Below are 27,717 nucleotides of genomic sequence, written 5' to 3'. Positions count from 1 at the left end.
AAGTAATGAAATGGAAATATTGACAATATATATGTTATATGTACACGAAGAACTTGAATTTATATTATAAACAACACAAGTTTACAGTTTTAAGATTGTTATCATGATACGTGATATATCTGTCATTTTCCAGATTTTTTTTTATTGATAGTAGTGAACTGTTTCAGTATTTGGTTTAATTTTTTAGCTCACCTGACCTGAAAGGTCAAGTGAGCTTTTCTCATTACTTGGCGTCTGTCGTCTGTAAACTTTTACAAAAATCTCCTCCTCTGAAACTACTGGACCAAATTTAACCAAAATTGGCCATAATCATCATTTGGGTATATAGTTATTAATTATGTGGCGTGACCCTGCAAACCAACCAAGATGGCCGCCATGGCTAAAAATAGTACATAGGGGCGAAATGTAGATTTTGGCTTGTATCTCTGAAACCAAAGCATTTAGATCAAATCTGACATGTGTTAAAATTGTCTAATAGGTCAAGATCTATCTGCCCTGAAATTTTCAGACAAGTCGGACAATTCATTGTTGGGTTGCTGCCCTTGAATTAGTAATTTTAAGGAATTTTTGCCGTTTTTTGTTATTATCTTGAATATTATTATAGATAGAGATAAACTGTACACAGCAATAATGTGTAGCAAAGTAAGATCTACAAATAAGTCAACATAACCAAAATTGTCAGTTGACCCATTAAGGAGTAATTGCCCTTTTATAGACAATTTTTAACCATTTTTTCTTAAATTTTAGTATTCTTTTAAAAAATCTTCTCCTCTGAAACTACTGGGCCAAATTAAACCAAACTTGGCTACAATCATCATGCAGGTATCTAGTTTTAAAATTATGTGGCGTGACCCTGCGAACCAACCAAGATTGGTGCCATGGCTAAAAATAGTACATAGGGGCGAAATGTAGATTTTGACTTGTATCTCTGAAACCAAAGCATTTAGAGCAAATCAGACCGGAGTAAGTTTGTTTATCAGGTCAATTTCTATCTGCTCTAAAATTTTCAGACAAAACAGACAACCTGTTGTTGGGTTGCTGCCCCAGAATTAGTAATTTTAAGGACATTTTGCAGTTTTTAGCTCACCTGGCCCGAAGGGCCAAGTGAGCTTTTCTCATCACTTGGCGTCCGTCGTCCGTCGTCGTCCGTCGTCGTTAACTTTTACAAAAATCTTCTCCTCTGAAACTACTGGGCCAAATCAAACCAAACTTGGCCACAATCATCATTGGGGTATCTAGTTTAAAAAATGTGTGGCGTGACCCGGTCAACCAACCAAGATGGCCGCCACGGCTAAAAATAGAACATAGGGGTAAAATGCAGTTTTTGGCTTATAACTCAAAAACCAAAGCATTTAGAGCAAATCTGACATGGGGTAAAAATGTTTATCAGGTGAAGATCTATCTGCCCTGAAATTTTCAGATGAATCGGTCAATCGGTTGTTGGGTTGCTGCCCCTGAATTGGTAATTTTGAAGAAATTTTGCTGTTTTTGGTTATTATCTTGAATATTATTATAGTTAGAGATAAACTGTAAACAGCAATAATGTTCAGCAAAGTAAGATCTACAAATAAGTCAACATGACCAAAATGGTCAGTTGACCCGTTTAGGAGTTATTGCCCTTTATAGTCAATTTTTAACCATTTTTCGTTAATTAAAGTAATCTTTTACAAAAATCTTATCCTCTGAAACTACTTGGCCAAATTAATCCAAACTTGGCCACAATCATCTTTGGGGTATCTAGTTTAAAAAATGTGTGGCGTGACCTGGTCAACCAACCAAGATGGCCGCCACGGCTAAAAATAGAACAAAGGGGTAAAATGCAGTTTTTGGCTTATAACTCAAAAACCAAAGCATTTTGAGGAAATCTGACATGGGGTAAAAATGTTTATCAGGTCAAGATCTATCTGCCCTAAAATTTTCAGATGAATTGGTCAATCGGTTGTTGGGTTGCTGCCCCTGAATTGGTAATTTTGAGGAAATTTTGCTGTTTTTGGTTATTATCTTGAATATTATTATAGATAGAGATAAACTGTAAACAGCAATAATGTTCAGCAAAGTAAGATCTACAAATAAGTCAACATGACCAAAATGGTCAGTTGACCCGTTTATGAGTTATTGCCCTTTATAGTCAATTTTTAACCATTTTTCGTAAATTAAAGTAATCTTTTACAAAAATCTTCTCCTCTGAAACTACTTGGCCAAATTAATCCAAACTTGGCCACAATCATCTTTGGGGTATCTAGTTTAAAAAATGTGTGGCGTGACCTGGTCAACCAACCAAGATGGCCGCCACCACTAAAAATAGAACATAGGGGTAAAATGCAGTTTTTGGCTTATAACTCAAAAACCAAAGCATTTTGAGGAAATCTGACAGGGGATAAAAATGTTTATCAGGTCAAGAACTATCTGCCCTGAAATTTTCAGATGAATCGGTCAATCGGTTGTTGGGTTGCTGCCCCTGAATTGGTAATTTTGAAGAAATTTTGCTGTTTTTGGTTATTATCTTGAATACTATTATAGTTAGAGATAAACTGTAAACAGCAATAATGTTCAGCAAAGTAAGATCTACAAATAAGTCAACATGACCTAAATGGTCAATTGACCCCTTAAGGAGTTATTGCCCTTTATAGTCAATTTTTAACAATTTTCATTAATTTGGTAAATTTATGTAAATTTTTACCAAATATAGTTCTCTGTTACTAATGGGCAAAGTTCATGATAGATATAATTGTAAGAAGCAAAATCGTTCAGTAAAGTAAGAACTTCAAACACATCACCATCACCAAAATACAATTTTGTCATGAATCCATTTGTGTCCTTTGTTTAATATGCACATAGACCAAGGTGAGCGACACAGGCTCTTTAGAGCCTCTAGTTGGTTATTATCTTGAATATTATTATAGATAGAGATAAACTGTAAACAGCAATAATGTGAAGCAAAGAAAGATCTACAAATAAGTTGACATGACCAAAGTTTTTAGTTTACCCCTTAAGGAGTTATTGCCCTTTATAGTTATTTTTATGCCACACCTACGATAGTAGAGGGGCATTATGTTTTCTGGTCTGTGGCTCTGTTCGTGCGTCTGTCCGTTCAGGTTAAAGTTTTTGGTCAAGGTAGTTTTTGATGAAGCCGAAGTCCAATCAACTTGAAACTTAGTAGACTTGTTGCTTATGATATGATCTTTCTAATTTTAAAGCCAAATTAGACTTTTGACCCCAATTTCACGGTCCACTGAACATAGAAAATGAAAGTGGGAGTTTCAGGTTAAAGTTTTTGGTCAAGGTAGTTTTTGGTGAAGCTGAAGTCCAATCAACTTGAAACTTAGTAAACTTGTTGCTTATGATATAATCTTTTTAATTTTGAAGCCAAATTAGACTTTTGACCCCAATTTCACAGTCCACTAAACATAGAAAATGAAAGTGGGAGTTTCAGGTTAAAGTTTTTGGTCAAGGTAGTTTTTGATAAAATTGAAGTCCAATCAACTTGAAACTTAGTACATATGTTCCCTATAGTATAATCTTTCTAATTTTAATACCAAATTAGATTATTACCCAATTTCACGGTCCATGGAACATGGAAAAGGATAGTGCGAGTGGGGCATTCGTGTACTTTGGACACATTCTTGTTTAACAATTAATTTTCATAAATTTTTGTAAATAATTGTAAATTTTTAGAAAATATTTTCCACTTTAATTACTGGGCCAACTTCATTATAGATAGAGATAATTGTAGCAACAAGAATGTTCAGTAAAGTAAGATCTACAAACACATCATGATCACCAAAACACAATTTTGTCATGAATTTATCTGTGTCCATTGTTTAATATGCACATAGACCAAGGTGAGCGACACAGGCTGTTGAGAGCCTCTAGTGTTTTCGTGTGGCTGTCCGTCTGTTATTCAGTATTCCTACGAGAACACATATGAAACTTAACTATGCACGTTTATTTAGGGACTTAATTAAGCAGAGGAAGATCCCTTTGTATTGTGAATCTTTTATGATATCGGAAATCCGTTAGTAGGTAAATTGAAGGAAAACAGGTAATTTTTAACCGGATTTTTGTGACAAAAATGTCGGTTATTGATTTGGGGATGTACGGCGGTCGGGCGGGCGGTTGGGCGGGCGGGCGGTCGGTCGGTCGGGCGGGCGGGCGGGAATCAAATGTTGTCCGTGCATTAACTCATGAACCGTTCAACCAAAGCTTTTAAAATTTTAATATGTTGTTACTGACAACTAAATGAAGGTCAAGTTCATTAATGGCGATTTTGACTTTTACCGTTCAGGAGTTATGGTTCTTGAAAGATTGAAAAATGGAGTTTCCAGTCGTGTCCCTGCATTTACGCATGAACTGTTCTACCTAAGCTTTCCAAATTTTAATATGTTGTTACTGATGACAAAATGGAGATCAAGTCCAATAATGGCGATTTTGACTTTTACCGTTCAGGAGTTATGGTTCTTGAAAGATTGAAAAATGGAGTTTCCAGTCGTGTCCGTGCATTTACGCATGAACTGTTCTACCTAAGCTTCCCAAATTTTAATATGTTGTTACTGATGACAAAATAGAGGTCAAGTTCAATAATGACGATTTTGACTTTTACCGTTCAGGAGTTATGGTTCTTGAAAGATTGAAAAATGGTGTTTCCAGTCGTGTCCGTGCATTTTCTCATGAACCATTCAACCAAAGCTTTTGAAATTTTTATATGTTGTTACTGATGGCAAATTAGAGGTCAAGTTCAATAATGACGATTTTGACTTTTACCGTTCAGGAGTTATGGTTCTTGAAAGATTGTGAAATGGCGTTTCCATTCACGTTGTTGCATTTACTCATGAACCATTCAATCTAAGCTTTTCAAATTTTAAGATGTTGATACTGATGACAAAATGGAGGTCAAATTTGATATTGACGATTTTCACTTTCACCATTCATCAGTAATGGTTCTTGTGATATTGCCAGGACACAAATAAATATTAATAAATCCGGTTTGCTGTCGTTGTGACAGCCTCTTGTTAGCCATTTTACTGAGAAAAAAAACCCCAGGAATTCGAACCCTAGTTATGGCCCTGTGACGTACACTGTTTCTCTAATTCTTCGTCAATTTATCCCTTTCTGCACCTATTGTATAAAAAAAAATTAATCAATGTGTGGTTCATTTGATCTCAGTACTTCATTGCTTAAAATCCGATTATGACGTAGATTTTTCTTGCTTTCCTCTCAATTTCCTATTGTGAAGGCATGAAAAAAGCCGACCATGTCTGATGACGTCACATAGAAAGAACACATCTTTTTGCAGATCATTCGAAAAGAAGGAATATGTTTGCCTGCATAATGTTAGAAAATCATGCAGTGGTAGAAACTATATATCTTTGCAGTCACACTTGAGATAATGCAGATAAACTTGATCCAAATTAATGTGTTGAAGAAATAGTGGTTTGAGCTAATTCACATAATTATTAACCCCAATGTCATGTTTTACTTTTAGTTTAACACATATTTGTCAGAGTCAATCCTGTTTTAGATTCAACTGCCACATTTTGCTATTTGCAAGGTTCTATAAATTTGTTCATCAGTATAATTTATGACACTATGGTGACTAGATATTGTTTTATTTGATAGATGATGGCTTTATCAGTTGAAGTACAAAGTCAAAAGATGGGTCTCCAGTCCAAAGAAAGCAACTTGGATGAACTGGTAGGTGACTAAGATTAGCTGTTCAAAAAAATTCAGAAATTATTGATAACTAAATAACTTTCTTGCAGATATAATATTAGTGGGATAGCAATTTTAATGGAATTTATTCAGCACACAAAACCACAAGTTTATATGTTTAACAAAGTACAATGTTTTTATATGAGGATATACAGACTGTTGTAATACCAAGAAATGATATACTGATGAAAATATAATTTTACCTTAACAGTGAAAATTGATAGCCACGAAAAATTTACGAATCCACAATGTCACATTGTGGATTGTAATACATTGTATAAAAAAGAAGTCAATGTAATCCAGCACATCTATTTTTGAAGTAATAGAGGAGTTAAGAGGCTTGCGGGTACAAAAATTTCAGCAAAAAATTAAAGATTTGTTTTTTCATTACACATTTTATTTATTACACTATTAGTTAATACTTTATGATCTGGTACAAAAATCAATCAAAAATATCGATTTTTGCTATTTGCAAGGTTCTATAAATGACTCCCAGATGACTTTAAAAATGTTGATATCATTGAAACAGCTCCAAATTATCTCCCTTTTGGCATTAAGATTGAAATATCTTTTTTAACTCATCGGTGACCTATATTTTTTATTATTGTTTTCAAATAAGCTGTACATAAACTAAATAATTATAAGTTTTTGAGAGATTTCTGTAATTTATTTCTTTTTTTATTTCGATATTACCTCTATTTCTCCTGTTAGTTCAACAGAAAAAAAAGGACATTAACAAAAATTTATGCTACTTTCGGAGGCAGATTGTGAGCTTAACTGAACAGTGACTCCATCTTTTTTATCTCCCTTTCATTTATCTATTAAGTATATGATAAAGTTCATTTATAGAAAAATATAGCGAAATCCTATATTAAAAAAAAATATTGATTTATACCCGCAAGCCCCCTTAAATAGCAAAATTACTATTAAGGATGTTCGCTAGTCACGGTTTTGGCATAGTTGGCGCACCGTAAATGCAAAATAGTATGTCGTAAAAAGATTAATAGTTTTTCAATAATAAAAAAGAAATAAATGCTTTATTTTAGTTTTCAGATTTGTCCTTAATGTTTCTTTGACAAATAAGTAAATAATCGACAATGAAACGTACATTTCCGCAACTTCCGGTATTTCTGTTTACATTGCCGACGGGAGTTGCACTTTGCAGACGATTGCCACTCGTACTTTCTATAGCGTTTTGATCCTTTTTCTATCTTTTATACATGTTTTAGAACTATTTTACATACTTGAATTTTATATCGTTTTAAGAATGGGGAAGCTCAAGTCTGGGTTTAATTCGTCAAGGAACAAAATGAAACTTAAAGCTATCAGAAAAGGGCAACTCAGACGGACATTTTGTCGGAATTTAGAGTTGGACCATCCGTTTGCCTCCAATTTTCGTACAACACCAGACATATCAAACGTGATTCATGAAGAAGTAATTGACGAAGATGATATAAATATAACACCAGATACGGATGAGTGGAGAAAAGGCAGGAGAGTAATTGAGTTGGGGGTTTTAGCTGACAATCTTGATTGTAAATTGTGTGGCCTTCCTTTACATTTAAAACATGCAGTAAAGATAAATGAGTGTGGTTTGGGATCCATTCTGAAAATTATGTGTATGAATCGAAATTGTAACCATCTAAACAATGTACCAACTGGCAAGAGACATGGAAGAATTTGGGATATTAACAGTAAAGTTGCGCTAGGTAATATTATGATTAGTACTTCATGAAAAAAAACTTCAAATGTACAGTTAAATCTTGATAATTATTGGGGCATACATGCACATGTACCAGACTAATTTCAGACTAATTTCTGACCAAAGTCCAAATTATTTTGACGTCTGGCAAGGCTATTTTATTTTTTCTGGGACACCTTCCTACGACAGGAAGGCGTCCCAGAAAAAAAAATAGCCTTGCCAGACGTCTATGTTATTTGGACTAACCAATCACTTGGTTTATCATATTTATATAATGTATTTTCTGGGACGCCTTCCTACGACAGGAAGGACAGGAAGGCGTCCCAGAAAAAAAAAATAGCCTTGCCAGACGTCTTAGTTATTTGGACTAACCAATCACTTGGTTTATCATATTTATATAATGTATTTTCTGGGACTTATAAATCTGCACTTTGCACATACACATCTTCAAAGATTGTTTAATTTGCCATTCAACCGGGCTTTAAATAATGGCATTGCAGAGTAAATGTCAGTAAACTGGCCCACTATTTCATCTAATTAATCTACACACTAAACTGTAGCTATAAGTGAACACAAAAGGGGTCCAGTTTACTGGTTAGCAGGGTATACATGTACATGTATGTACATCAAACCTAATTGAATATAGGAATATGTGGTATGAGTGCCAATGAGACAACTCTTCATCCAAGTATCAATGTACATGTATAAAAGTAAACCATTATTGGATCAATGTACGGCCTTCAACAAGGAGCTTTTGCTCACACCAAATTACTAGTGTAAAACCATTCAAACAGGAAAGTTCTGAAAGTTATATAAGTTAAATGACATCAAGTTTGTAACTATTTTTAATAAAAGGACACAAACTTTATAATTGATCAGCATAAAAAGAATAAAGAATGTAAATGACCATCTACCTAATTCTATTTCATTTGTTTATTTACTCGTGTACAACATATGCATATATATGTTTAATTAATTGCATCACTATTCAGAAAGGCATACATTTGAAAAATTTCTGTGAGGATAATTGGATATTTGAAAAAAAATTGTCTAATTTTAACCATTTATATTTGTGTGCAATAAATTATCAATTATGACACTGACATCTCTTCTATAAAAGGCCATGCATATTGTTATCTTGTGTTTCACAGACTAGTTATTGACAAAGGGTGTATATTATACTAAAACTAATTGCTTTACAACAAATTCTTATTTCACATTGGTGCATAAATTATTATTAAATTTTAGTTGAATACAATTTTGGACTTACATGTATATATATTTTAACTGATGTAAAAAAATGTGTAAGCAATCATTAAATCATAATAAACATTTTTTGTATCTTTTAGCTGCCATACATATTGGACTTGGAGAACATCAACTGAATGCATTTTTATCCATTTTGAATATGCCAACAGTTAGCCACAAGATGTTTGACCAAAGATCAAAAGAGGTTGGAGAAGTGTTAGAATCACTTGCAGAAGAGTCAATGGTAGAATGGACAGAAAAGGAAAAGACTTTGACTAAAGAGTGTGTACATGTTATTATTGATTTATGATTTTTTTTTTAAAGAGTGACCAAGAAAAAAAAAATGAACTATTTTATTAATTATTGACATTTTAAAGTAAAACTAAGACATGCATTAATGAATTTTGAATTTAAAAATTTGGATATAATATTGGCTAATTATCATTGTCATCAATTGTAATATAATTATTATCACTGTAAAATGGACTCATCTACTAAAAAAAAGTTAAGGATTCAATATGGTGGCTAACTTAAAGGAGAAGGAAATCCAAAATAAAATATGTGTTTATATCAAAGAATAGTTTAAAAAAAGTAGTGTAAGCGTTTCTTTTTTTTAATATATCTTATAGAATGGTCAAATGGTCAGATTAAAGTAGGCAATTTTGAATTTCCCGCCTTCCCCTTTAAGGTAAATTTAAACCCTTATCTATGCAATTTGGTTTTTTTCAGAAGGGCATATCATTTTATTTCTAGAAAAACACATACAATAACAAAAAGTCAACTTTCATGTTGGACTTATCAATTAAATTATTCATTGCTACAAATTATGATTAGTGTTTAATTTACAAATTTAATTCAATTTTAGATGTGGTGGAGATGAAAACATAACAGTATGTGTAGATGCAGGTTGGCAGAAAAGAGGAAGTGGCAGGGCATATGATAGCCTCACAGGTACTTTTTACATATACAAAAATTATCCCTGAAATATAATGTATAGTATTTAAAGAAAAGACATGAATGGAACTTATATGCCTACATTCCAGTGATATCAATTAAGCTAGATTTGGACAAAGAGAGACAACTCCCTCATTTTCATATTTCAGATGTGGGTTTGATTTAGTATAAGTCTTGATTGTTTGTTAGTTTTAATATAATAATATTTATATAAGTTTTCTAAAATAACCTTTAGATGTTCATGAATAGTCCATAAATATGAAGATTATATTCTGTAAAGAAAGCTTAATTGATATATTACTTCAAAGTTTCCCCGTTATACCAGTTCTTAAATTTTTGGGTCCAATGTTAACACATAACAGAATTTAAATTGAAGTTTTCTTGCTTAAAATTTTCCAAATTTTTTATTCAAAATATTTCTTGGCTCGATAGAAATATTTGAACTTGGAATTTTTTTGTGATTGATATATTATAGAAGATATTTTATGTTCAAATGAATGAAAGATTTTTGTCGAGCCTGCAACTTTTGTTGCAGAAAGCTCTACATAGGGATAGTGATCCGGCGGCGGCAGTGTTAGCTAACTTATTAAAAGGTTTATATTTTAGAAGGTGAAAGACCTGGATGCTTCATACTTTGTATATAGATGCCTCATGTTACGAAGTTTCAGTCAGTCACATGTCCCATGTCCTTGACCTCATTTTCATGGTTCAGTGACCACTTGAAAAAAAAGTTCAGAATTTTTGTAATGTTGAATTATCTCTTATTATAAGTAATAGGATAACTATATTTGGTATGTGCGTACCTTGCAAGGTCCTCATGCCCGTCAGACAGTTTTCAATTTACCTCGACCTCATTTCATGGATCAGTGAACAAGGTTAAGTTTTGGTGGTCAAGTCCATATCTCAGATACTATAAGCAATAGGGGTAGTATATTTGGTGCATGGAAGGACTGGAAGGTGTACATGTCCAACTGGTAGGTGTCATCTGACCTTGACCTCATTTGCATGGTTCAGTGGTTATAGTTAAGTTTTTGTGTTTTGGTCTGTTTTTCTCATACCTTATGCAATAGGTCTACTATATTTGTTGTATGGAATGATTGTAAGGTGTACATGTCTAGCGGGCAGATGTCATCTGACCTTGACCTCATTTTCATGGTTCAGTGGTCAAAGTTAAGTTTTTAAGTTTTGGTCTTTTTATCTAATATTATATGCCAAAGGTCAAATATATTTGGTGTATGGAAATATATTATGATCTACATGTCAGTCCGGCAGGTTTTATTTGACCATGACCTCAATTGCACGGTTCATTCCACAGTGTTAAGTTTTTGTGTTTTGGTCTATTTTTCTTAAACTATAAGTAATAGGTCAACTATATTTGTTGTATGGAAACTTTGTTAGCTGTACATGTCTGCCTGGCATGGTTCATCTGACCTTGACCTCATTTTCATGGTTCATTGGTCTATGTTTAGCTATCTTTGTTAATGTTAAGTTTATGTGACCATTGTAATAAAGCTTTATACTTAGGACTATCAACATAATATCAATGATTAGTAAAGAAGGCGAGACATTTCAGTGTGTGCACTCTTGTCTTAATATAAAAAATGCTTCTGAGGCTTTGTTATGAATATCAAGCTTGAATATCTTTGTTTAACAGGACATTGTTCAATGATAGGATCAAAGTCCCGCAAGATAATTGGTTACAAATGGCGGTCAAAAACATGCAGGATATGTGAGGTAGCCAGTCGAAAGGGAAAAATACCAAAATTACATCAGTGTAGGAAAAATTTTGGTGGGAGTGCAAAAGCCATGGAACCTGATATGGTAATAGACCTAGTCAGAGAAGCAAGATTAAAAGGTACTAACATCTGTTCTATTGTTGGTGATGAAGACTCAACCACAATTGCTAGAATAAGATCTAACGTCGATAAAGACATAAAAAAGCTGTCCGACAGTAATCACATGAAAAAAACATTAGGCAAAAAGCTTTACGACTTAAAAAACAAACATCAATCATTATCAACAAAAGTGATAAATTATGTCATTAAATGTTTTAACTTCTTGGTGGCTCAAGGAAAAGGTCAACCAGAAAAAATTTGTAAGAGTCTTCCAGCATTGGCCAAGCATCCATTTGGAGACCACAGTGACTGTCATACTGATTGGTGTAGGTTTATAGAGGAGACTGGAATGAAGTACAGGTCATTGCCTTATGGTAAACCGCTGTCTGATAAGTCACTACAGGCATCATTGCAACAAATATTTTCAAGCTATGCTGAACATTCAAACAAACTGGCTAATTTAGAAAGTACTCAAGGAAATGAGAGTTTCAATAAAACTGTTGCTTCAAAGGCACAAAAGTCAAAACATTATGGTGGCTCAGGAAGCCTAGGTTACAGAATAGCTGCAAGTGTTGTCCAAAAAAATAGAGGTCAAATATACACAGTTGATGTAAGAAAATTCCGTTTTTGATTTTTTTTAATGCATGCTGTTGGTTACAAAATTAAAATGAAGTACAATTTCTTTCTGGCTTCTGTTCAATGACATAAATTATAAGGCCATTTTGTCATTACTTAGCATCTGTTCAAAGTCTTGTACTGTCCAGAAAAGAAAGAAAGGGCATTGTTACATTTAAATGTTACTCTATCTAAGTTTCATGCAGTCCCGATGGCTAAGTTAGAATTATTTACAATTCAAAAAAAAGTTTATTAGATGTACCCCAGATTGGTTATTGTGACAGTCATAGATCTGTATTAAAGATACATTGCATTTCATTGTAAAATATTTTTTCAACTTCTCTTCCCTTCTTCAGAATATACTCAATTGCATTTTTCTCTCCAAAACCTGGCATTATTTCTAATTGGATTCAAACGCAAAAGTGCATGATTCTTTGAAAGAGTGCATGGTTCTTGAAAATTGTTTACTTCTTTTTTTCATATTTTTGTTCTTGTCTAATGTTTAAATACAGCAATACATTTGAGAAAATGCTTTTTTTTCTTACTGAAAATACATGAAACTGCTTAAAACTATAATGTGTTGAAAATCATGCATTATCACTTGTTGAAAGATATGGAATATTTTTTTCTTTATCAAAGTTCTTTATGATCATTCTCTTAACTGTTCATTCATAATTTATTATGACAGTTTATTACTCTTAGTCTTACTAGTGTTTGAAATGTTGGTCAATAAACTTCAATGAAAAAGAATTAATTAACACAAATACGTATATGCATTGCAATACTTACAAAATTATATGACACAAAATGAAGATAAAACATATTCTTTTATATAAAAATTTCTTTTTTCAGGCTAATGTATCTGCAGGCCTATCACCCGGAGTCCACACAAAAAAACTGTTCACATTACGGGACTTACAGGCAAAGAAAAGAAAGGCAATAGCAGTGACAAAGAAAGCAAAACTTCATAGAATCCAGTTAAAGTCAAAGCGGTATAATATTTTATTTCACAATTCATGAAAAATGCAGGAGACAGAATCTCACATTATACTTGACAGCCATGATGCTGAATCAAAATAACCAGTCCTTAAAAAAATGGTCAACACTTCTCTCTAACTTTTGTTTGCCTCAACCAAGTCTGTTGTGAAACTTCTACACAATGGCATGAATATTACCCTTCATGAGTTATGCCCCTTTATAAGCATAAAAATTGCTGAATTTAACCACTGTTTTCAAACTTTAGTTTGCCTCATCCAAATGTTAGAGATTTTTACACATTATGCTTATGAAAATATATATATATATATTACCACAAAACACAGATCAAGTTAGAAATTGTGTGGTGTCTCTTTTATACCTTTCTTGAGCTTAGTGCTTATTTATATAGTTAAAAATAGAAAATTTGATAAATATGTCATCCTCATTCTCAACTAAATTAGTTTTCCTCGACCAAATGTAGAAATATGTTTCATTAACTTTTTAAAAATATAAAATGTCAATAATTAGTACATTTACTAATGCATATTTACAAGCGGTGACATCTCTGGACCATCGATAAGACACATTCTCCATTTGTAATATAAATAAGGGTTCTGCATATAAAAGTTGAAACCCAATTTATGGTTGCTGTATATTTGATATTTGATATTTGAATGATCAATCTATTTTATCTTATTACTTTTTATAAATTTATTCATCTCTTTCATTTTAGTCACCAAAATACTTCAAGTTGTGAAGTAAGAGAAGGGGTGTGTTATGAAGAGAGCACGGCACTAGGAATTGAACAGGATATTACAGAAATACCTGCACCAGTTCAAACAGTGACCAATCAGTCCATGCCTCCAAATTTGTGTAGAATATATTTTGACATAGAAGCTACTGGTCTTAGTAAGTGTAATAAGTACATGTTTTTAGGTCTGGACAGGGATTATAATGTAGCATTTTCAGCTAAGGGCTATATTACCTGTTCCAAATTGAAAGGGAATATAAACCCTAAGTTTGAAATGTATGAAATGGATCTGTTATTAATCGTGAATCCAATTCTATAAAAATGTAGGATAAACAGATCAATACATGTTAAAATCTGTATCACATGCTGTATAACCATTGGCCCTATGTATTGATATTGGTTCCTCCTGGTGATACAGCATGTGATACAGATTTTGCCATATTTATTATTCTATATGCATCAGATTATTATAGAATACCATAGGTTTTTTTCCATCAAGGTCAGCTAGTGAGTCAACTTCAAAGATCAAATTTTCTGTAGTGTTGACTCTTTTCGAAAGTCTGTTTGTTGATAGCACTCAAAAACAATAATCAGTCTTGTTGCATTTCAACAACTTGTGAAAGATGAAATAAATTATTTAGGTCTGCTATAACAGTCAACAATGTCAAAGATTTGTTCTAAGTAATTTATACAAGTTATAATCTCATGTCATTCATTTATTGCTTGAATACCATTATTATTATTATGCAGCACAAATTTTTCTATGTTTAAGATAACATATTTTATCTTTGCAGGTAGAACATCACACATATTACAGTTATCTGCCAAAAGGGATGAGGAGATGTATAATTCATTTGTATTACCATCATGCCAAGTGACACCGAAGGCCGCTGAAATCACAGGAATTACATTTGAGAATGGTCAGCTCTTGTTTAAAGGAAATGTTATTCCAGCTGTTGGTATCAAAAAGTGTTTGAACGATTTCATTTCCTTTCTTGATAAATCACATAATAATGTTATTATAGGCCATAATATATGTAATTATGATTGCATGGTATTATACACAGCTTTAGAAAACTGTAGCTTACTTGATAAATTTATGACCAGTATTTCCGGTTTTGTAGATACATTATTATTATTTAAATCATCTCATCCAGGCCTAAGTTCCTATTCTCAGCCTAATTTATTTCAAACATTATTGGGTCAAACTTATGATGCTCACAGAGCTGATGAAGATGTAGATGCACTATATACACTTGTAAATAAAACTGTTGTAGATAATTGTCATTTTGAAAAAACATACTTGTCAAAAAAAATTATATTAGAAAAATACTTATCTATGAAAGAGCTTCAGAAAAATCTGCCTTCATTGAAATTGTTAGTTGACAATAAAATACTGTCTATTAGTATGGCAAGAATTATTGCAAAGAGTGGTCTTTCCTTGAAGCATTTAAAGCTAGCCTTTACAAGGAATGGAGCAAAAGGGATACGAGATATTTTCACAGAGAGCTCTGGATCAGGTGTACGGGTTACAAAATCTCAGAAGATTATAAACAAAGTTTCAGAGTTTTTACAAACACTCTGAAATCTCCCATTTTTACAGATTGATTAATATTCATGTTTGTAATATAAAAGTATGCATGTTATCAAAATAGAATGTAATGAATTCTTTATAAAATAACAAGTTCAAAATTTTATGCAACCTAGTTAGGGTGTTTGTACCCATGTCACATAAATTATGTGTGCATACATGTTTTTTTTTTAAATCAGGGTCAAGATTTTATTTATACTGTTATCTATGCTGGGTCTTAATTATATGTATAACTATAGATAATTGTTATTGCTTGTTCATAACATCAAACTTGACAAAGAGTTATCTTTCTTGATATTTGTTGAATCATTATTATGAACAAACCCTGATGATTTGCATTTCTGACAAGAAATGGTCATTGAAGAACAATGTTATACTCTTGCTTTAACATGAATGGTGTGTTTAATTACTAGATTAACTCATACTGATATGTTATGCTAAGAAATCTACTAATAACTTGTGTAATTGTAAATTTGGCATCAAATGAAAAATTCTCTATGACCACCATAATAGTAGAATTATTATAATGAAATGAGGCAATATACTTGAAAGAAATTTTGTTCACATTAATTATTATATATATATAATATAGGATGAATTCTGAATTACTACTCACTAAAGTGAGTTTTGATTATTCTTATAAAAGTTGAAGAAGAAAAAGTCACAATTTTATGATTTTCCCGTACTTTTTCATTTCATATTGTAGGTTTTGATAGGCATCATTCAAAATTTTCCATACCAATCTTTTTTTTTTCTCCATAGAATTGGAGAATAAGAGTTAATACACAATTTCTGTAATAAGTTTCAATTTCTTGTTTGAATAAAAGGTGCGTTTTAAAGAATTTAGTTCAATGATATACAATTTCCCGTACTTTTTGTAAAATTTTGGCTCAAAATCAACATTAGGCACACAGATATATACTTTTTTCTTTATAAATATCAAGAATATGATGTAATACACAATTTCTGAAATAATTGTTTATTTATTATTGGTTAAAAAGGTACTTTAGAAAGAATTTATTTTAAAATTAGACATTTTCCCGTACTTTTTGTTATTTTTTGGCTCTAATTCAAAATTTTGCACACGGACCTATACTTTTTTCAAGGTTAAAACCAAATAAAAAATTTCAGAAATTATTGTAAATTTCTTGTTATTTTTAAACCATGTTTCAAACAGTTTTGTTGAATGTCATATGTTTTCCCGTACTTTCTTGTTTTTTATAAATTCAAACAGGTCAATAACTGTGAAAAATGACTTGTTTACAATTTTTTTTGTGTAAAATGAAACAATGACATTTTTTTTCAGCATTATTTCAATAAAAAGAGTTCATACTTATTGAAATGATTGTTTTTTGTTTCTTCTAATGGACATATACAGATTTCTGGAAAAGGCAGATATTTATGCAAAAGCCATTTTCATGAACAATAAAGAGCTGCGGTACGGAAAAATAAGCACACGGACCTATATATTTTTTTTTATTTTTTGACTTGCCTATGAATGAACTTTAAAAAAAAAACACTCAGGAAAACTTTCTTGTTATTTTGAATTTGAGGAGCAAACATCCTTAACCCTCTTGATGCCAGATTTAAAAAAATCAACGTTTCGACGTTGTCAATCGGCAATAACAATTTGACGTCGCCAGTGCCGAATTCTTTTGACGTCGTCTTTTTGGCGTTATTTTTTTCATATTGATTTATAAAGTAGTTTTTTCTACACGAACGGCATTCACAAGGGCGGTGACTAGGAGAACATTTTGATAATTCTATATTGACTGATTAAAATCTTTCTATACAAATTTGCATCTTGATGGACCAAGGAGATTCACAAATGTAAAGTAAACTGATATTTTTTTCAAAATGCTGTTGAATTCGTGCAATTATAAAAATATCTTTTTTAATTGAGAGAGAATTTTTTAAAGTATTATGCGCCGCCTACAATTTTTTGCTACATATTTTCATATCATAACAGTTTTTAAAAGGATATTTTAGGGTATTTATGGGCGGATTTTTACCAAACCTTATGTTGAAAGACACGGAATTGCCGAAAATACATTTGTTTATATGGTCATAATTTTATCTTTGATTGTTTTTATTTTATACTGATGTGGACATCTATAATAATATTTTTCAAACCAATTTTGGTAAAATATATGGCAAATTTCAGGATAAAAAAATAGTGTTAATATCTCCAGTAAAAGATAGTTGTTCAATAATAATAAAACCTGATAAACAAATAGATATGTGATAACAAATAAATCTTTTGGTTGATTGACATCCCATAAGAAATAACTTTATAAAATGTATTCAAAAAATGCAATATATAGCACAAAGTTGTTCGTGACAATATTCTTCTCGCCACTGTATGAAAGGGGTTCGTACATCATTTCTTCTAAAAGGGTAATAAAGCGTCAGTTATAATCGTTTTTTTTTATCCATGTCCAAGAACTTTTATTTTTCTATAAGTAACATTTTGATATAACAATTACCGATAGAAAAGGAGGCGAATAATGTCGGGATATTTTAGCCTCATATCATTGTCCTGTACTGTCTGAACACATGAACCATGCGAGCAGAAGCCTTTTTTTTATATCTCACATTTTTTTCTTGCATATAATGTGTAGGGATAAATTCAGAAGACTGGCTTGAATTTATCCCCGTCTCGACACGGGACTATTTACTTTATGAAGTTTTATACATTTTGTAGATGTGATTACGTATTGAATGTTTGTTTTAATTTATTGTGTCTTTTGATGTTGGCCAATATAAAAAAAAATAACATGAAGGTCACGAAATTCCTTTTGTGTAAATTTCCGAAGAACCACATACATTTCAAAAACCTAGCAAATACAAAACAGTATGAAAGGAACTATTGCCCGTAACTATTATCTAAAATAATTTTAGTATTCATACTCCTTGTATTCCTCACGTGCAAAACATCTTATATTATTTCTTAATTGTATATGATACATCATTATCCGAATCAAATCCGATAAAAATAGGTCCAGATTTTAAAGGCCTAAAAACCGCTGCTGGTTTTGTGTAACAAAATTGTGCCATTAGAGGGTGTCTCCTCTCATATATCTTTTCGTGTTCTCTTCTAAGTCTTCTAACGAATTCCAAAAAAATGGGTGTTCATTTTGGATTTTTTAGTGTGAATCATCGCACAGATAAATAGAGAATTATTTTATCGACAAGATCCTTTTAAGTTAAATTACAAAAATGAATGCCAAATACTCGGAGAACATATTGTTCCATCAATTTATTCTCTATAATTTGGTTATGAATATTTCATGACCAGGTCTTTGGTTTCCCGTTTAGTGAAATTCAAATCCCTAGCTTCTATTAAATCCGGAAAAGTCCGAATTCAAATAAAAAAGACTAGTGCCTTTACAATTTCAAGCTAGTTACAGATGGTGCATGCATGCATGCATGGCTAAAAAATACCAAAATAATGTCATGAACCTGTATGTTTAAATAAGGATCTGTAAAGTGTCTATATGGAATTCAATTAAGCTGATGCTAATATAGATGAATAGTCGTTGAGCAATACAGTCTCCTAGAAATCATATTGGATATAGAAATACAGAACCCGTTACAAATATTTAAGGTTAAAATTCGTTAATTTTCATTTTTTCCCTCTCAATTAAATGATTAATACTTATTTGTTATACACGAGTATGAATAAGCCAAATATAGTATTATGAATTAGGCCATTCATTTTCTCGATTAAATTGTTTCCCATTTTACATTTCAGGGCCTTCTGTAGGCGATTATTTGTACTGTTTTTTCTCATTGTTGAAGGCCGTACGGTTGCCTGCAAAATTGCTAACATCCACTTCATTTCAACGTTCTTTGATTGTTGTCTCATCATGTTCATTGGCAGTTAAACCAAATCCCCTTATTTTTATATTATAATTATAAGTATGAAATATTTGTCGCTGAACTAAATGACACGCAATTAATTAATCGTAAATTCAGTTTTAAAATAGCTTTAGTTAAAATTTAAAATTAAAATATTTCGTCTATCAATAATGCACCATATATATATAATGTTTAATAGTGACACGATTTCAGTCCTAAAATAAATGTTTATAAATATTTCTCCTAAGGGATTCAGACAAATAAAAGTCTCAAGTTTACGAAACGTATGTTTGTAAAAAAATGAATAAACCCTTTCCGCCTTCATAGCAGGAACTAAGCTAGCAATAATAAAGAACACTTTAAACATCAAAAGGGGTAATTCCAATGGGCGAAAACTAATAAATATGACATTAAGTTTATCAAATTAAAGTCAACTTGCAAGTATTTGTCGCTTATCAATCAAACACCATTTGGATAAAAGGAACTCAATTTAGATAGGAAAATGTGAACATTGACAATGTGTGTTTTATCGATCATTTAAGGTGAATTTTGTTTAGTTCCATGCTGAAAATTAGTGTTTTCCTAAATTTTCATAACTCCAAATCTTAACATTCTTTTCAGTGTTTTAATAATCGAGTTTTCTTGTGCCATTATTCTGTCATGAGAGGACGGGCCGATTTCCTGTTTCGGACTGTCTTAGAGGATAAGGGAGCTACCATTTGATTTTTATGGGGGGGCTAGGATGAAAAATTTTGTCCTGCATTTTTTTTAAGCTGTAATCTCTGTCCTGCCTTTTTATTTTTCACTCTGTTCGGTCCTGCTTTTTTTTTTTAGTTTATCCTGACTTTTTTTTACCTAAATTGTCGTCCTGACTTTTTTTTTTTTGCAAGTGTCTCATCCTGCCTTTTTTTTTACTCAAAACTCCTGTCCTGCCTATTTTTTTCAAATTTCATCCTAGCCCCCCCCATAAAAATCAAATGGTAGCTCCCTAAACACATAAACATTAATATTCGAACATACGTAATGTGCGAAACTTTATAAGTCATTTTTCAACACACAGTTTATCGAATATGTCGGAAATGCGTCAATAAAGTGTTTGTAATTATGTAAGTCTAATAAGTAACGATGCAAAAAAAAAAGGGTGACCCGGTTTTATTCAATTTTCTTGTGTTTCCAGCTCTTATGTCAATCACTAAATTTCAGCACCAGTGTCATGAGCTTGCAAAGATCTGCAACTATAAAAACAAACGTTGTCGTTTGCCGCTGGTTAACGTGTTTTTTTCCTGAGAAAAAAAATTCAATTTACTTTTGCCATAATCATAACGTCATAATGACGTCATGGATATTACGTCATTGCTTCAAAATACACTAAGATGACCTATGGTCAACAATGTTATAAAGCTTTAATTATTTACTGAAGTGAAGATTGCAAAATTTTGATTTATAGTTATACTATTGTTGAAACGACATATATGTCGCCTTGGCATCAAACCCCCAAACGACGTATATGTCGCTTTGGCATCAACACTAGAACGACATATGTGTCGCTTTGGCATTAAGAGGGTTAACAAAGGATTCACTTTAACTTATTCAGCATGAGATTTAATATTTATATAAAATTGAGCTTTGTCCTAAGTTCTGATGGCTAATCGACAAATATCAATCCACAAGCTTCCCAAAACGTCACCAGTAATAGATAATATGAGCGCTCACTCTTCCTATGTTTGCTGGGTTGTGTTTATATTAAGCCACACTTTCATTGAGGTGGAAAAATTAATGCTATTTGTAATATATTATGCTCAAAAATGTTAAATCTGCAGACCCTACCAATTGCATCCCTTCTCATTTGAACAAGTTTTATATGATGGTTGCCTTATGCATGAAATGTTTGCCATTCATTGTTGAGTCAACAGTCAATCATTTATTAGTCTTAGCTTTCAAAGAGTTGTTTCTATTTCAGTCTCACAGATTATCAGATATTACAACTAAAAGTCAACAAGAAATCTAACAGCTGACAAATTCAATGAAAAGTCTAAGAAAGGTAAAATGAAAAATATTCTCAGAACATTGTATTTTTGATTTTTGTTGATTTAATTTGCTCCGTTTTGCTATTTTATTATAGAAACTGGTACTAATTCATCCCTTTTTTATTTCATATTTCGATGGTCATTTATATATATAGTCTCAAGAAAAGGAAATTTATAAATATTTATGCAAGAAAATGTTCATGTATATATTGCAAAATATCATGATTATCTTTGTTTATAAAGACCATGAAATTTTATACCAATCAAATTCTACATCTATTTGTTGATTCTGTAAAATCTAATGGCCATATAGGCTCAAGAAAAGGAAAATATTATGATTAAATAATTTCCACACATTTTATGATTTTCTTTGTTATTTAAAACAAAGAAAGTTTTACCCAACAAACTCTGTATGTGTGTTTATTTTGTGATAAGTATTAAACAACTTATAGATTACTTGAACAGAAACTTTAAACTGTTATCTTCACATTAAGTAAAAATCAATTTTAACCTTTTTCAGTTTTAATCATTGAAGGGGGATAATTGGAAAGCACAATTTTGTGCTTCTTTTGATGATAACTTTGATGCATGTCTATTAAAGTAAAAACAACATTCTGATTAAGGGAAATTTAAAGTTCAAAATTAATGTAGATAAGAGGGAAAGGGATGATTCAACATCATATTCTGAAAGTGTTTTCTGTAAGGGGAGGGTGAAGTCGGTAAAGACTTTTAACAATTGTATGACTTGGCAAATAAAGTTCCAACCTCCCCTCTCAATTTACTCCTCAGCTGTACACGTTCAATTTGTAATACTGATAGGGAATCACTGAAGCATGACTGGAGCCCCCCTTAGGTCAGTCAGTCTCAATTTTCTCCTCAGCTGTATATGTTCAATTTGTAATACTGATAGGGTATCACTGAAGCATGACTGGAGTGCCCCTCCCGCCTTTAGGTCAGTCAGTCTTAATTGTATCCACAGCTGTATATGTTCAATTTGTAATACTGATGTTTGTCTTTATAATCTTCTTGTATGTCTTGATGTAGATGTTTGTGACTAAATATGTATCATTATTATACCCCCGCTTTGAAAAAAGGGGGGGGGGGGGGTAATACTGTTTTACCTCTTATATAAGTCAGCTATACCGTGTGATGCATTTTCAGATTTATCACTCGACAACTTCCTGTTGACCGAACACTTGTATGATTTTACACATGATAGCCAAGTTGAAAATTTTTGTCACATTTTTCTCAGAAACCACAATACAAGGATTTCTGAAAATTGGTTTCAGGGTTTATATAAGTCAGCTATACCATGTGATGCGTTTTCAGGTTCATCACTCAACAACCTCCTGTTTACCTAACACTTGCATATTTTTACACTATTAATATTATCCACTTGCGGCGGGGGTATCATCAGTGAGCAGTAGCTCGCAGTTTCACTTGTTTGTTTCATTTGATGAACTGTCAACAAGAATTGATGATGAAAGAGATGAGATTAAAACCTTAAAGAGAAAGCATGTGAACAGCATGAAGGTAGTGATCCTTCACATTTGTCTTTTTTGTAATTTGTTTAGAACAGACCAACATGTAAGGAATAGTGTTGAATTCTTGAAGTGAATACATAAACTCAATTCTGTTGCCTTTGAAATGCTATCTAGTGCACATTGAGACGTCTATGATAATACAAATCTTGTCAGATTATACTTTAAGAATCAACCAAACCAGTATATACCATGATTTACAGTAAGAGCTATGTATAAACCAAGCTTTACTATAAGAGAGGTCTTTATTTTATACAATATACTTCATATATTTTTTCCCCTTATATTATTTACTGAATTGATTTTTTAACAGATTACCAGGTACACCAAAGCTGAGATACTGTGGAATTCATACTGAATGAAAAAGATGAATGTATTTTGCATTAACTTTATTCTATTCATTAAACATTGCATCTTTTACTTTAAGGATTTGACAAGACAGTTATAATTACAGCAAGCAAGAAGGAAGCTTGAAACTTTTGAAGCCAATGGAGAAAAAGGCAATGCAAGTCTTGGATCTCGTACAAGCTCCACTGGTTCCCTAAATACTCTTACAAATGGTAATGGACCAATTTCTCATTCTCAGCAAGTGCCGACTCATACATATAGACAGTTCAGTCCTCCAGAGAAGGTAGGATCCTTATCATCATTAAGGTAGAGATGGACGGTTATCACCTGACCTAATATAGCATGTGCATTTTGCGTAATTAAAATTGGTTCTGATTCTTTTTTTACGTAATCAGTAGACAAGGTAAACAAGCAAAATGACATATGACTGCTACCGCCTTCGTGTTCGCAGACGTTTTATCAAGAACGATAGATTTAAAAAGATCTACGAAAATTAATTTTTTATTTGCTTTTTATTTTAGAAAGACACAATTTAAAAAAAAATTAACATTAATTGTATGACCTACAATTTTAGATAAAAGTAATAGATGTTTAATACTCATACATATTTCTTTTTCCTCAAATATAAGTGTTCTATGTTACCTGTGTTATATGTTTTACTTCAGTGGAGCCATCCTGGTGACAACTATCCCAATCAAATGTACAAACCTCAGCTTTCAAACCAAAAACTTCTGAATCAATAAAGACAACCAGCTCTTTCAATCATAGATCTAACCCAGAGACAAGATCACTTGACGGAACAGAGGACACTGAAGGTCATTTGATAGAAGAAGCAGAGGCTGTGACATTTAGTTCACTTAGGTCATGTAGTTCACTTCCAGATAACCTCAGTAAAAGTTACGATCATTATCTGAACGTTCCTTGAAAAGTGCTCAGTCTTTCAGGTCAAATTGACACCAATCAGAATAGACAGTCTGATGAGAATGAAGAGAGAAGTAGAACTTTGGCTGAAAAGATAATGTATGAGATATCTCCTATGGAGGATTTTAGACGGGAACATGACAGTGAAGAAAAAGAAATTACTATTATATTGGATAAAAAGATAAAAGAGAGAGAAAGATATTAAACAAATTAAAAAAGGACATGATATTGAAATTCTTGACAGATCAAGCAGTATGGAAAATGGTGATAAAGCAGTTACTGATAAAACAGTTGCGAGTGTTGAACAGTATTTCAAAACAGACAATTTTGAAAATGATTTCAAAAGACTCGTGATGGTAGATAGAGAGTGTTGAACATGAAAATAAAATAGACAACTTTGAAACAACCGTCAAAATAGATGATGTTACAAAAATAGGATGTGTCGAAAAGGATTATGGAATAGATAAGGTTAAAATTAATGACAATGAAAGTGATGTAAATGATAAAAACACACAATGATAAAAAGGGAGAGAAAGCAGATGACGTTGAAAATGACATCAATGAAGATGACGTTGAAATGGATCATACAGATTCAGATCATTCGGATTATTCAGATGAATTCAGCTTCCCTCCATTGTCTGAAATTGCTCAAACTGATGACCAACCTAGTCTTTACCAAGATCCTGTCAAAACTGTGATAAAAAAATGTCGTACATGAGGAACCACGACCTATTAAAACTGTACCATATTCAGATTCAGACCAAAGTGAAAATGTTGGGAACATAAAAACTGCCAGTCCAAAACTTATTAAGCCAATTGCCCATAAACTTAAAGCATAACTGGCTGTAAGGTCAATCTCCTCTGTAGCAATGCAAGTTCAAAGGTGAAGAAAACAGCTGTACTACCTGTGTTCAGTTCTGGATATAGTTGTCATTTTACAAAGACTAGTGGAATTCAGTCAAACATTATGTCAGTCATTTGTGCAGAGTGTGTGGAAATTACATGAAACAAAAATGAAGGTACAGTGATTCATATAGATATGTATGAATAGTTTAGGTACCAACCATTCATCTTTTTTTTTGTTTGGGGATAGGGAGGGAAGGATGGTCAAATTTTCATTAAAATTAAAAATGGTTTGGTTCAAAATTTCTAGTAAAAAGATAATTATTCCAGAAGGAAAGTGAATAAAAGGTCAGTTTCAATAGTACAAAATGTAAAATGTTGGGGAGAGGGGTAAATAAATACAGCAATGAGTTAGAAAAAAAAGAAGGTCTTATTCCTGTATAACAACAACAAAAAAATGACTTTGAGTATGAATATTTGTTGGTTCATAAAAAAAACCTTTCCCTGCACAAAACATAAATGATGTCTTAAAACACAAAAGAAGATATATTAAAAGATAAATGTTTATTATTTGATGAAGATTTTTTTTTATCTTAAATGATATGAACTTCACTAGTTATTTATTTTCAATTTTCAATTATAATATTTATTGATAGCAAATTGTTGTCCTAAAATAGGTTGACTAAATACTTTTAACAATCATTTTTCTTCTCTTTTTTTTTTAAATCTCCATCAAATACTTTTGCTATAAAACATGTATGGATTAATATTTATTTTGTAGTTGATGAATAACATTCTTCACTTGTATGCAAATAACATTTTATGTTTTGACTTGCGTGAAACTACAAATAGTGAGGCAAGGAAGTTGACTGGTTCCTTGGTGAGTATCTTTACTCTTCATCTACCAGTTTATTAAAATCCACCTACCAGTTTATTTTAAAAGCCAATAGAAATTAGGGGGAAAATACTTGTAAAGCATGTCATTACAAACTATCATGAAACATTCATAACCTCAACATTTTCTTTCCATCTTGCATTTTGTTAGCTCTAAAGTTTATAATATCAAGCTATGACTAAAGTCGCTATTAAACCTATTTGAGCTATGACAATATTGCCACTGAGAGTCTTTTGTTGTAGTATATATATATCATATTATTTTGGTATCACTGTAGTTGAACAATTAAAGGTATACAGAAAAACATATTAATTTACATTACATTGTGTTGTACATTTGTTGACTGAGGAAACACACACAAGTTATATTACAACCTTATCAGGAGCAGAACAGCCGACAGGTTAACATCAGAGAGAATCCAGTTTGTCATTTATAATTCTAATAAATTGGCACAATTCAGTGATTGTCATTAAAGGGGATCCAGTGATTTATTAGTATTTTTTATATACCAAAAGTGGGACTATATGCCATCCATCTTGTTTGTCTGTTTGCCCATACCAAACTTTAAATTATGAGTGGGGGTACTGTGGGTTTATTTATTTTCATGTGTACCAATTTTTGTGGTTTGAAGAAAAACTATTTTTTTGGTTTTCTGATTTAGAGATTTTGCAGAAGTTTGCTTATAAGCCTATTGAAATTTTATTTCATTGAATATTTAAATTATTGTTCACCTATATCCAGGAAATCTCTGAAAATTAGTATTCCACTACCTAGGAATAATAATGAATCTACAGTATCATCAATTAGGAGATAACTGTATTGTATGTTTAAGCTGCAACAGCATCAATTAGTGATTTGATGGTTTCAAATTGAGTTTAATGGTGACGCTTTAGTGAAGCCAGTAAACTGGTATTTGCGACCATCAAAACACCAGTTGATGCTGTCAGAACTTAAAATACAATATTGTTATCTCCATTCTGATGAAACTGACAGAAAATAATGTTAAATCATACATTTTAAATCTGTCATACGTCGTCTGTGCTTGTGCGTAATTTATCAAAGGGCCAATTCACACCATGAAAATTGTTGAAGTTATCTAATCAAAATGAATGTTACAATGTTGTTGCATTAGAATGGATTATGGTTTGATTAACAACAAGGTTCAGAGTTAGTTTCTGTACACAAATGTATCTGTTTTATAATTTTAGTAATGGATGACTTGCAAACGATGAAATCAAAAGTCATGATCTCTGGATGTCCTCATAATTTGTCTGGCCAGAAAGATTGCTTCCATTATCTAAAGAGTAAAGCAGAGTTGTTGAGTGATCGGTATGAACCTGTAACAAAGGATGTAAGAAATTTATTGAATTTTAAGATTTGAATTAGATAACAAATACAAATTTTGAATACATGTACTTCAATGTGAAAATTTTAATTTCCTTGAAAATGTTTTTTCATTTGTGGCACTCATTTATTTGATATTGATTAACTGTTAGTTAAAGTCATATGAAACGAGTGACTGGTGAAAAATAATGTTTATCCAATTCTTGAACCAATTCACGTACATATCATAAATTTAGTATTCTGTGCATGATTTTATCATTTTTTAAGGATCCATAAAGTATAATCGTAAAAAAAAACACTTTCAAGGAAATTAAAATTTTCACATTGAAGTACATGTATAATAAAAGTTGAAGGTTTTGAACTACAGACACAAGGTATACTAATATCTGTGTAAATGTCATTTTTTTTTTACATTACATGCAAAACGTTAGGGTGATGACAATAATCAATGGAACGCCATTAAAAACATTTTTAACCAGTCAATGATTGCTGTGTTGACATTATGAAATCAGATGTTTTTATGAAGTATATATACTCTTGTGATCTCTCAAACA

At 31.8% G+C, this 27,717-nt stretch overlaps 2 protein-coding genes across 7 annotated transcripts in view; both read left to right on the top strand.

Annotated features, from left to right (window-relative positions):
* Window positions 1-27,717, top strand: part of LOC139519959 (coiled-coil domain-containing protein 186-like) — a 78,695-nt gene that overhangs the window by 34,037 nt on the left and 16,941 nt on the right. For 3 of the 6 annotated variants that reach the window (XM_071312272.1, XM_071312271.1, XM_071312273.1), the window contains 6 exons: window positions 5,617-5,691; window positions 21,205-21,285; window positions 23,240-23,443; window positions 23,826-25,100; window positions 25,706-25,804; window positions 27,028-27,170. In XM_071312272.1, coding sequence (XP_071168373.1) covers window positions 5,617-5,691; window positions 21,205-21,252 — 123 coding nt within the window. In that variant the 3' untranslated portion in view covers window positions 21,253-21,285; window positions 23,240-23,443; window positions 23,826-25,100; window positions 25,706-25,804; window positions 27,028-27,170. Of the gene's footprint in view, window positions 1-5,616; window positions 5,692-21,204; window positions 21,286-23,239; window positions 23,444-23,825; window positions 25,101-25,705; window positions 25,805-27,027; window positions 27,171-27,717 lie in introns of those variants that run through there. The other 3 variants (XM_071312269.1, XM_071312270.1, XM_071312274.1) reach the window with 2 other exon arrangements.
* LOC139519958 (uncharacterized) lies at window positions 6,670-16,579 on the top strand. Its single transcript, XM_071312268.1, has 7 exons — window positions 6,670-7,418; window positions 8,761-8,941; window positions 9,525-9,610; window positions 11,268-11,468; window positions 12,916-13,055; window positions 13,775-13,950; window positions 14,587-16,579. Exons 1-5 carry the CDS (start codon window positions 6,977-6,979, stop codon window positions 12,918-12,920), a joined length of 915 nt encoding a protein of 304 aa, XP_071168369.1. The 5' UTR covers window positions 6,670-6,976; the 3' UTR covers window positions 12,921-13,055; window positions 13,775-13,950; window positions 14,587-16,579.

This window comes from Mytilus edulis, chromosome 4 (assembly GCF_963676685.1).
Source record: "Mytilus edulis chromosome 4, xbMytEdul2.2, whole genome shotgun sequence".
In the NCBI taxonomy this organism is placed as follows: domain Eukaryota; kingdom Metazoa; phylum Mollusca; class Bivalvia; order Mytilida; family Mytilidae; genus Mytilus; species Mytilus edulis.
Note: the sequence above shows the minus strand (reverse complement) of the source record. Positions and strands in the feature narration are given on the sequence as shown.